The sequence below is a fragment of the Neopsephotus bourkii genome, unplaced genomic scaffold (genome assembly GCF_033783945.1).
Source record: "Neopsephotus bourkii isolate Nb327-2 ecotype Australia unplaced genomic scaffold, CSIRO-AGI_Nbou_v1 NB_846, whole genome shotgun sequence".
NCBI classification, from domain to species: domain Eukaryota; kingdom Metazoa; phylum Chordata; class Aves; order Psittaciformes; family Psittacidae; genus Neopsephotus; species Neopsephotus bourkii.
The window spans coordinates 3,142,442-3,155,047 of record NW_026901342.1 but is presented as its reverse complement, the minus strand read 5'-3'; the positions used below and the strand labels follow the sequence as shown (position 1 = coordinate 3,155,047).

The window sequence follows — 12,606 nt, the reverse complement described above, 5'->3', positions numbered from 1 at the left end:
TGTTGTGCAGCTACTGTTGGTAGAGTTTTCTACAGCTTAACAGAGCCCCAATTATTCGGCAACATGGCAAGAAGCCCAGCAGGGTTTTCAGACAGTAAGAAAATAGGTTAAAACCAAAATCACATTAAACGACTTAGCTATCATCCTAAAACAGATTCCTCCACTACATATATGCAGTGTAGGTGTAGCTCTCCCCTCAGCCCATGTTCCATTTTCCAAACGAAACAGAATAAAATAAAAAAGTTTATCTAAAAGTAAGACAAAAATTAGCTCTAAGTTTCTTTCCTCTGTAAAAATACAGCATTTAAGCTTTGCATGCCAAAACTTGATTAATAAAAATCCTGTAAATTTAACGCACAAATGCATACAACACCACCAATTCCTGATGCAGGAAAAACATTAACAAGGTAACTCGGGAGAGGGAAGGGAGATTACTTGAAAATTTCCTTCAGATATATTAGGACTACGCAACCTTTTAAACTCTACCCTATTCTTCCTACAGTGGTGATTAGCCATAAAACAGAAACAGACGTCTGAAACTTACTTTTCCCAAGACTTCTTTTAAGCCAAAAGAACTCACTCTACAAAATGCTAGAAAGGTGTGATTTTGAAATCATTTTGCTCTTATGATCTTAGGGAGAAAAGGAAACACAAGAGGTTGGTTGTTTTGAAGTAGCATTTCAGGTTGAGACAGCTCTGAGTCTATCCTTTAACAGGGAAATTACACTGCATATTACAAAAATGCCACTCTTTTTACACTTTGACACTCATAGCATATTCTGGGTTGTTTAGGGTTTGCTTATTTTGTTTTGGTTTAAATGTCTATATAAATCTCAGTATTTAAATTAAATTGTAGGGACTAGAACTGGACACAGCACTCCACATGTGGTTTAACCAACACTGAGTAGAGTGGGACGATCACATCTCCATCTCTGCTACTAACAGTCCTGCAGATGCAGTGCAGGATCCCATCTGCTTTTGTTGCTGCAGCAGCACTCTGCTGACTCATATTCAGTAACCCCTGCAGATACCTAATTTATGGATTATTTTTTTTTTTATTTCTCTTCAAAATTCCTACAGGAATTAGCTAATACAGTACCATATCTGAAACTTCCTGGAGGCTTGAAGAGACAGGGCTTTTGCAGTATCCTACGAGACTAAACTGATCACAATTCAGACATTAAGAATCCCTCCTATTATTGAGGGACACCAAAACTTCAAAGATAGCAAGAGATTTAAGCATTTCTACAGTGGTGATTCATCATCTCACTGTCAACTTCCAGCATTCATCACCCATGGAAACAAAAAGGAAGTGATTTAGAGATTTATCCTCCTCAGTTTTCTTTTAACAATTTCCTACAGACATTACTTTTTCTGTACTGTTAGAAGGGCTTAAAGAAACACACTGATGAAAATACATGTATTTATTTTTCAGACAGAATACGAACTCCTTTTCCCTACGTGCCAAATAATTTATTCTGCCTATATCACAAGTCAACTGGAAGCCATGCAGAAATATTAACCTGTTTCTAAGCCTAATTCTTAATATTCAGCAGTACCTGCAAAAGTTTGAATACAAAACCTGCCTGTTCCACTTCCCGCAAAGCATTATCATTCTCAAGGAGAAGTCTTCAGTCAAAAGGTCCATACTTGTGATAATGACCTAGTCATGCTAACACTGCTTGTTAAAACAGGAAGAACACTGATGTTATCAGGTATCAAATAACTGATAGTTATGCTTTTGACTTGGGTAGGACAAACAGAAGTGTTCTCATTGAAAAGACTTAGTCTATTTTCTTTCCCGTAGCTCCCTGCAAGGGTTCTGAAGAGCAAGACAACCAACCTCAACTACAAGTCAGTTAGCTTTTCCAGATCTCCAAAAAAGAGGTTATTAGAAACTCCCATTTCTCTTTCCCTGCATAATGGCTACATTGCACAATCTTTCTTTGGTAGCTTAGGAGAAATAATTTCATATAAAACTTCTCCTAGATGGCTCATATAAGAGACAATCCCACACCCAACCACCCTCCCTGAAGAGGGAAAGGAAAACTGCCAAGTTCTCTGTGGTACTGCAATCTGTACCATATAGTTCTTGCTAAAACAAACAAACAAAACCCCCACAAATCTCTAACTATAAAGAGCAGAGGTATCTCGCATGATGCGCAAGTTGTTAGGACAGACTATCCCCTAAATATGTAAACAAGAAGAGAGACATGAATCATATCTCCCAGATAACAGCCTGCTAGACTGTAGTAGCTAGAGTTTTATAAACTAAAAAGGAGTATCAGCCTCTAAGGTACAGTTATCTAGGTGATATAATCCATACAACATCATGTCAATCCCCAGGGTCAAGCACTGTTGACTGCTTTTCAGTCACAAACCACAAACCTTTGGGGAACATTTGAAGACTACATCTCATCAAGTACAATTGAGGATGTGGTTGTTAACCCAAAAACATACTCAAGAACAATAATGGGATTTCCTGTCCAACTGCTTCTGCTCATTAACAAGTTATGCACTGGGGCAATTAGCAGGCACCAAGCATGGTATGGTACATTCAGACTCTACTGAGAACAATGTCTCAGAAACACTCAAAGCAGAGAGAATATATGCTCTTTAAAAAGTATTTTCTGAAGCTTCATCTCTTCTATTCTGCACTACCATCTACTGATACAAGAGGACAGGTACCTGTGCACTGAGTAGCTAACTGCAGCAATGGCTATCACACAAGGCTGAGCAGTAACCCTCACTGGCACTGTGAATGAATCTGCTACGAGGCAGATTCCTCAGTCAAACTGAAATGCAGTAAAACTAAACACTCACTAAAGAGTTAAGATGAATCAAGATAATGCTCATCATGTTATGTGCTGTACGTATGTTCTTCCCTTTGCCCAAGGTTAAGGAAAAGTACAAAATTTATCTCAAGTACTACTGCATATGGACAGGATGCTTCCTTATGCAAATAGAGATTGATGTTAACGTGGTGAAATCCAAAGGGTAAGCCTTAAAAAAATCTAGAAACTGACAAGAGGAATATAATAAAATGAACACCAGAAACTAAAGAGCTTGAATGTATAACAAGAAATGCTATAGTCACTGTAACTGAAAACTGACTGGTGAGCTGTATTATGTCATTTGTAGAAATCCACAATCAACTAATCTGATTTATCAGAACAGTACAGAACTCCAGTAAGTAGCAAATCCCCTGTTCTGAAGTGGAATATGATTCAAGTTAGCACCTAGCTTTACCTCAAGTAATCTGCATTACTTCACCTGGCAAAAATCTTACATACTCAACACTTCTCCTTTATGGCACACCAAGTGTTGCTTATGCTAGGGTGAAGGGTGAATCATAGGGAACACAGTAATTTTTCATACACTTCTCAACCTAAGGAAATCTTATTAACTCTATTTTCTTTCTTTAATAATGAATTTTAACATGAACAGCTTTTGTTACCTTTTCTTCATTTGAGTGAAAAAACAAAAGGCAAATATTTTTTAATACATACAGTAGAGCAAAAGTTCCCAAAGTTCAGAGTAAATATCAGATGCTGAACTTGACATCACAAGAGTTAGGCATATTTGATAGTTTTACAGATCGGGGTGGAATTACATACAAGGCACACTGTTTTTTTTTATAATTATTCACCATTACACCATGATGACATTACAAAGTGACTTACTTCTCCCGAGGGGACCAGTCTCCATCAGATAAGGGGTAATGATCCTTCGAGTGGTAAATCAAAGATTCTTTTTGTTCTTCACCCTTTGGTGATGAATTTGAGGACCCTCTGTGAAGATACACAAGATATTAAGTCAGCTGTAAGAAATCTGCATTACTAATTCAGTTAAAAAAGTTACTTGCATGTTATTAAAAATCCGAGAGAAAAAAAAAGTATAGCTTCAAGAATTGTTTGCAACACATCTTTATATAACATGTTTATAGAAACTATTATTAATACTTGAATTGCTGCAACTTCAAAAAACTATTACTCTTGACACACAGTAATTTAGTATCAAAGAAGTCAAAATAGCATAAATGATATTACACTATATAGGAAGCTAATATTACTAAAAGCCAAAGAGGAACATACAGATTTACACATAACTTTTCTAGTGCCTCTTTTGAGGTACTAGCCTCAGAATTTACACAAGAATTTACAAATTAACATGAACTACAGGTATCTAGAAGCACTGCACTTTTCTGAACAGTGGGGTTTATTTTGCACTGGGAAGTCTACTCAATATCTGTAACAGAAGAAAACCCAAAACCAAACCAATGAACAGCAAAACCCACTGAGCAGGCATGCACTCTATTTTACAAAGAAGTCCCTTTTGAATATTACCATCATAAGTACACTTCAGATCTTTTTACAGCTTTCTGGATCTAATTCAGTAAATGGCTATTCTCAGGATACAACTTGTTTTGAGGTTAGATCAAGGGCATCATACATATACAGTGGATAGAATACAAGGAAGATAAGCCTGGAATTTGAGTATAAAATGCAATACACGTTATTTTAAGCCATTCAGAAGGAAAAAAGTATTTTGCATTAACAACAGTTGCACTGGACTTGTTTTGGAATGATAACACTAATTTCTCTCATGGATGGAGAAAAGGTTTTAACATTATCTATTGTTGTGGCTTAACCCCAGCTGGCAACTAAGTACTATGCAGCTGCTCACTCACTTCGCCCTCCTCAGGCCTCTCTCAGTGGGATGGGGAGCAGAACTGAAAAAAGGTAAAACTCAGAGGTTAAGAACAGTTTAATAATTGAAATAAAAGTAAACTACTACAATCATAGAATCAACTAGGTTGGAAAAGAACTCTAAGATCATCAAGTCCAACCTTTTCCCCAGGACTGCCAAGACCACCACTAAACAATGTCACTAAGGGACTCATCTACACATTGTTTGACTACCAGGGAGTGATTCCACCACTTCCCTGGGCAGCCACTTCCAAAGCCTAAGCACCCTCTCTCTGTGAAGAAATTTTTCCTAATATCCAATCTCAACCTCCCCTGGCACAGCTTGAGGCTGTAACCTGTTGTCCTATGGCTTGTTACCTGGGAAAAGAGACCAGCCAGCTCCTCTCTCTAACCTCCTTTCAGGTAGCTGTAGAGTGATAAGGTCCCCCCTGAGTCTTCTCTTCTCCAGACTAAACAAACTCAGTTCTCTCAGACATTCCTCATCAGACTTATTCTCCAGAACATTCACCAGCTTTGTTGTCCTCTGGACCCACTCTAGCACCTCAGTACCTCTCTTGTAGTTAGGAGCCCAGAATTGAACACAGGATTCAAGGTGCGGCCTCACCAGTGCCGAGTACAGGGGGATGATCACTGCCCTGGCCCTGCTGGCCATACTATTACTGATACAGGCTGATGGCCTTCTTGGCCACTTGGGCACACTCTTGGCTTATGTTCAGCCACCGTCCATCAGCACCCCCACATCCTTTTCTGCCAAGCAGCTTTCCAGCCACTCTTTCCCAGACAAATAATAATGGGAAAAAGAGAGAGAGGAATAAATCCCCAAAAAGACAAACGATGCACAGTACTATTGCTCACCGACTGCTGACCAATACCGGCACCTTGGAGCCAACTTCCCCCAATTTATATATACTGCGCATGATGTTCTATGGTATAGAAATACCCTTTGGCCAGTTCAGGTCAGCTGTCCTGGCTGTGCTCCCTCATGGCTTCTTGTGCCCCTCCTTACTGGGCAGAGCATGGAAATCTGAAAAGTCCTTGACTAAGTACTGCTTAGTAACAACTAACATACTGGTGTGTTGTCAACATTATTCTTACAATATATGCAAAATACAGCACTGTACCAACTACTAGGAAGAAAACTGACTACGTAAACATTTAGAATTTGCATGCTTACTCAGTACAGCCCAGTAGACCCCAAGCAGTTAAAGGAGCACCTCATCTGCACAAATCTTTCATTTGCAAGACACTTTAGACTGTATTAAATACTGAACTCTAAAAATGTCTTAATAGCTTCTTTGTCAGTAGTAGTATTCTTATGAAATTTGGGGATGACATCTTGACTTGTGATGTGAGCTGCAGAGACTGCATGTCCTTTGTATCTGTAAACCAAGCTATGACAAAAATACTTCATACTATGTTTGTCTGTACGCAGTGCTATCTCCAAAAGAAAGCAGTATTAGTGAACAATTAAATAAACACATAAAAAAATTTTACAGAGAGATTCTCAATACTACCACTACAGGGAAAAGCAAGATGACACACAGGTAGTACTGAAGAGATTTTGTTCACATGTGAACTAAATGAGCTCACATGAAGCATCAAAACCAGCAAATTTCATCCATAAGTGAATGAATCTGAAGGTTAAAAAATCCAAATGCAGTCAAAGAATATTGACAATAAGAACAGAAAATCAGTATGCATCAACTTACAACTTCGAGTCCCATTATCAATTCTATTTGGCAACATTTATAAACAGCACTATCACTTCTCATGTTTACCCATTTTATACATGGTCTAAATAAGTATGTAAAATTTTAGAGACAGATCACTACTTTAACAGTCTTAGCACTGGAGAAATAATACCCTCAGTTTCTGAGTTGTACACTCTGCAATCTCAGCAGTCCTGGTAAGTCAAGCACCACTAACATGCCTAAATCATAGCTAGGAACTACAAAGGACATGTTTTTTAAAAAGCTGAATAGACGCTTAGAAAGGGATTTTCCGAAGAAACAGGAAACAGCTTGTTTTCTACTTTATGAGAACAGAACTAATAAGACATTTTATGCTGGTACCTGTAGATGAATTTTTGACCTTCCACTAGAACATCAGCATCGATTTACCAGACACCCTTTGAAATCTGAAGCTACATCTAGTAACGTCACACTTCCATATTCTCTTTTTTCTTTTTCAGAGTCATACATTTACAGCTAAGAGAAAACCTAAACCCAAACAAACCTGCTATTATCACCTTACATCCCCCCAGGATGCAAAAATAAACCTTTGGAAAAAAGTGTACTCCTATTGCAAGGAGTCTTATTTCTTGCCTTGGTACCCAATGTTTTGGCTGTATACGGACTCCACCAACAGATAGATAGCCACAAACGTACTGTCCCTGGGCTTCCATCACTACAATGTGTTTTTTTAACTTCTTGCTATTGACAAAAAAAAAAACAACATTCTTTTACAAAAAGGGTCTTCCTTTCAAATCACAACACTCTTCTCTGACTGAGAATGCATTTCTACTGCTGTTTCTGTATATATATATATACATGCAAAAAAAAAAACACGTGGGTTACAAAAAGCCTTTTCAATCTTTAATTCTAAAGGGCACAAAATATAAAACCAGAGTAACCCTTACGGAAACACCATGTCTGTTCAGCTATGACTAAACATTTGACATTTCAATCAAACCTACAATTTTTATTCATCTCTAGTCAAATTAAGATAATTGCTAGAACAGTAGTTTGCATTCTAAACACTGGATGAAAACAGCCATTATTAGGGTGACACTCCTGAATTCTTCATGCATTTGTAATAATTTATTAAAGAATAAACAATTCATGGGTTATATTTTCTTTCTTCCTGTACTTGATGGTTATTTTTATTTCTGACATTTCACTATGACAAGCTATTGTTAATACTCTTAACACTGAAGGCTGAACAAAGACCATGCTTTTCTTAAACAGAAAAAAGGAAAAATCTCAAACTAAGCAAAATTCCCAGTCCCAGACTTACACAGAGCAGTGAATATCTAAGTGACAATTCGTTGACATTAAAATGACAATAAAAAAATAAGGCAAATGAACTAAAAAGCCATAAGACATATGAAAAAACACTTTAAAATCCAAATTTTCTCTGTTGTGTTTTACTGGTCACAGATGTGGTAACACTCTGATTCAATGTTTTTGTTGCACTAATGTATTTGGTACTTATTAAATTTAAGAATTCCTTGAAAACCCATACTGAAGGAGAGAAAACACTTCTCTACCAGAATGGGGTTAACTGGATTTCATATCCGTAACAAAATGACAAAACTTGAAGGATTCTGAAAGATATGGAAGATAATAATCTGGAGTTTTGTTTGTTTGAGCCCATTGAAACATGCATTACTCGCATAGAGGAAAAGTACAAGTCACATTCTAAATGTTCAGTGGTAACAGAAAGCAGTCAGCAAGTATCTGATAGTTTACCTTATGGGTTGAACACTTTTTTCATCATCAGAGCTTATTTCCATTTCAAAAATCTCTTCTGTCCCAGCAGAAGATATCTGATCTTCCTTCCTGCTATCCTGTTTGTATTTCTTTCTTCTTCTTTTTTTCTTTTTCACAGAACCTGGGGTGAATACTATCTCTGTTTCCACAGAGTGTGGGATTTCAGAGTTTGCACATGTCCTCTCATTTTCCCCTGATTTCAAATGATTGTCAGTGTCTTTAAAAAACTGGTCTTCAGTGGGTATTGGAGACGTTGCCAAATACGCAGGAACTTTTTCCTAAAGAAATAAAGAAAATAAGTTTTGTTTGTGGTTTTTAATTTTTTTTGTTTGTTTTGTGCATACCAGACAGTTGTCAGCTACATATTAATTCTTGCATCTATATTTAGACACCAAACCACACAACAAGCCCAGTGGTATGAAGCTGATATCCAGAAAGGAACCAAGTTCACTAGATGAATTACAAAAAAAATCAGAAAAATATTAGTATTCTTACAGTTTCAGACATAAACAATTGATTTTATTAGCAAAAAAAATACCCAGTCAGTGGAATGTTTCTGAAATTATCTGCTCTTGAGCACACCAGTCCTATCCATGCTCAGTAAAGGTGTTAATAAAAATAGGCTAATTAAATCCACTGCTATTTAATTTGAAACAGATTCATAGAAAGGTATAGGTTGAGAGGGACATCTGAAGCATATCTGGTCCAGTCTTTAGCTGAAAGTACGGCCACAGATTAGGTTATTCAGGGCGTCAAGCCAAAGGTTGAGTATTTCTAGTACAGGAGAGTCCACCACTTCCCTAGGCAACCTATTCCTGTCTTGTCCTTACAGTGAAGGATTTTTCTTACATGTAGCTGGAATTCCCCACTTTTGTCCCTTATCACCAGGCAATCTTGTGAGAGAGTGCCTGTCTGCCCTGTAACTACCTTGTAGGCATTGCAAGACTGGTTAGATCTTCCCTAGGCTGAAGACAGCCAAGTTCATCAGCTTTTCTTCCTGTATCAACTTCTCCAACACTCTGATAATCTTCATGGCTCGCCACTGAACTCCCTCCAATTTTCCGTGTCTTTCCTGAACTGGGGAGACCAGATCTTGTTAGATCAGAGCTGTGTTCCAGGTTTGGCCCAACATATTCCAGGGTGAGTGGAACAATCCCATATCCCTCCATCTGCTGGTTGTACCCCTGATAATGCAGCCTAGGACACATTTGCCTCATTGTTGCCACAGTGACAGCCTTCACAGCAGAGATGCATTTCATCCAGTCAAACCCCAACCTGTACTGCTGTGTGGGATTCCTCCAAATCAGATGCAAGACTTCACATGTATCTTGGTTAAACCTTGCATGAATCTTGTTAGTCTAGTCTTCCAGCCTGCCAAGTTGGCCCTATGCAATGGCCCTTTCTGACCTGTCTAACTCTTCTCCTAGTTCAATGTTACCCACAAAATTGGTGAAGGTGCAGTTAGCCTTGTCATCCATGTCAGACACTATCTACGTAAAGCATCTTTCAAAAATAAAAACTCGACTATAACTTACCTTAAAATCAACAAATAACCTTCAGTTATCTGAAGGGCCAATTCAAATGAAGGAAAAGCTTTACCACTGGACTGCCCACTGTTTATTTACATCAAAACAAGAAACTAAGATACTGACACCTAACTGAAAGAAACACACGGAGAAGAGACAAAGTGGAACAAAAGTAGAAGAGAATGGAATTTACATAGCGAGGAAAAAGAAAAAAGTTTATGGAGCTCGATTTCACAGTAAGAATAGAACTGATTACAAGATGCCTGTTATTTTACAGGACTGTTTTGCAGATTATTCAGGAACTACACAGTGATCAGAAACAGCCAAAGCACTGACCCTACTTTTAATGCGTTCAAAATCTTAACTGCTTTTATTTAATATTAAATTAAATTTTTCCACTGAGTTGAGTTACACACAAGTTTTTTTCCAACTGGTGGTAGAGAGAAGTGGAGAAAGGAGAGCAAAATACAGCCTTATGCAGCACCAATGACACAGAGAGATTTTGCACTGTGAAAAACCTCCAAATAAAATGATAGCACATAAAGTTAGTATTATACACAATTAGTGACAAATAAGCCAGAATAACAAGAGAAAATCTAAAAATGTCACAGAAAAGTTAAAAGAAAGCTTGCAAAAAAAAAAAAAAAAAGATGCCTGAAAGTACATTGTAATAGTCCCAATTTGCATGAATTGGGGCATGTGGTGTTCTGAATGTTGGCAAGATGTGAAAACCGCAAAGACTGACCACTTGAAAGCACTTTTCTGAAGCAGTTAGGAACTAGTGACAGCTTTAACATTTATACCTTAAGCAGAGCTTCAAGAGGTGACCATGAGGACACACAGATCAGTACCAGAAATACTGAGGGAAAAAAAAATGTCTAGAAGCACCAAATACAACTCAGTCCTCTACTTTGTAGCTAACTAGTTTTGGCATGAACTACAAGATCTCCAGATAACATTATACACTCTTGTTACGAATTAAAATACACTAAGCAAGTGCAATAGTTCCTTTAAAACATCACACTGGGGACAAAGGTGTTTATCACTCTTCTTTCTGAAAGTCTTAAGACTCAATGGCTGACACTGCTTTCAGTTTTGATTTTAATCATGATGTATGCTAAAACAGAACCCAATCTTCCTTTCTCTTAAATGTTATGAATCCTTATCCTAAGTTATCATTTAGAGTCTTAATGCTTATTTTCACCTTCCACCTTAAATTATATTTAACTCCTTTCAACGTGAGCTTCCACCAATCCTTCACAGTAAACAAGTAGCACCCTCAACTAAAAAGTGGATCGAGTTCATTTTCTTGAAGGACTCCGATTCCTAGTAACAACAGGAAGCTGGCACTTCATCTTTTACTTCACTGAGACAAAGTTTTTTCTTCTTTCCTCTAACTGACTGTTTTCATTAAACTGTTTGTAACTCTGTATTTAGTATTTCTTTCCTTCTGTCTTGCTGAACTATGTCAATAGATAAAAAAGTTGTTAAAACCAAAGCTCAGAACCAACAAATATTGTGATTTCATAGGTCCCATACCCTTAAGAAATCAGAGTGAAAATGAACTGTTATTTCTGTTTTTCAGGGGCCTCCAGCTGCAATAGGTTCTTGGGAATTTAATTGCTGTACTATAATACAAGAAGAATTTTCAAATTGAAGAAGGTATTGAAGAAGATTTCATATATAAAATTTTTGGAAACTGTGCTAAAAATAAGACAAATTAAAAATATGCCAAAATAGACAACTTTTATTAGTACAGCAATCAGTAGCACAAGCTATAAGAACCTAAGGCAAATACTATTATAAGGCACTGCAATCTGTACAATCGCAGTCAATGAGAACAAATTTACTACAAAGTAAAAAATAAAATTCAACAGATCTTTCAAAAAAAGCTCTTAAAAAAATAAAAATAGTTACTTTGTTACCATTGGTAGCAGAATTGTACAAGGCACCAAGCATCTTGCAGCATATGAAAGTGATGTTAAGAGTCAGTCACAGAAAATCTAGTTTTCATAAAAGTTACAATATTAGCAACACTATATTAATAATTAATACATTCCTCTGTTCATATTGCATTGTAGCCATCATGAAGCACAAAGCACTTACATTTTCTTCCTCAGTTTCTTGTACAAAGAAAGCTTCTCCATTGTCACCCAGTTTCATATGAAGATCAACAGCATCACCATTAATTTCTATGTCAATCTGTGGAAGAAGACAATTTAATGCAAATAATTCATCATAAGGGAAAGCACTGACCTTATGGCCCACTTATCTCAGAATAAACTTTTTCCACTGTATAATCATGCCTCTTTCTCCTTCCTCTGATTTTTGAAAGAAGTCTGTTATCATAATTGTCTTTATTTTCTTAATCTGCAAAATACATCATGCCCCTAAGCAGACAGCTTAACTCCTGTAAGAAAAAATAAATCTGAAGACTGAATCCTGTTCAACTAATCTGGAGAGCTAAAACACAAATAATAATCATTCATCTAGTCTTTATTTCTGGGAAGAATGACTGAGACTGTTCGTGTTCACATACTTAAAGCTCAACCTGAACTGAGGCCTGGTATGAATATGAATACTGAATACCAAAAGTTTAAGATGAGAAACCAGAATTCTGCTGGAGGCAGGGTTTGTTTCGAGGGGAGAGATTTGCCACAATTATTTCTGCAACTCAGTTAACCCAGTTATCTTCCTGCTGGTAAATTTAGGGGGATACACCATAGGACCACAACCCTTCAGCAACCATACCTTTTTCACCAGAGGAAGAAGGTTTTTATTCTCATGAAGAAGTACTTAAACTGTTATCAGCATGCTCATTAAGAAAAACACTAGCAAGTGGGAAGTCAAAATTAAAAAAAACAAAACAAACCCAAAACT

At 37.1% G+C, this 12,606-nt stretch overlaps 1 protein-coding gene across 3 annotated transcripts in view; it reads right to left on the bottom strand.

Annotated features, from left to right (window-relative positions):
- Positions 1–12,606, bottom strand: part of LPIN2 (lipin 2) — a 44,613-nt gene that overhangs the window by 17,432 nt on the left and 14,575 nt on the right. For all 3 annotated transcript variants that reach the window (XM_061356391.1, XM_061356392.1, XM_061356390.1), the window contains exons 3-5: positions 11,833–11,928; positions 8,180–8,478; positions 3,684–3,791 (exon numbers count right to left, since the gene is read on the bottom strand). In XM_061356391.1, the coding sequence (XP_061212375.1) occupies positions 3,684–3,791; positions 8,180–8,478; positions 11,833–11,928 (503 nt within the window). The remainder of the gene's footprint in view (positions 1–3,683; positions 3,792–8,179; positions 8,479–11,832; positions 11,929–12,606) is intronic.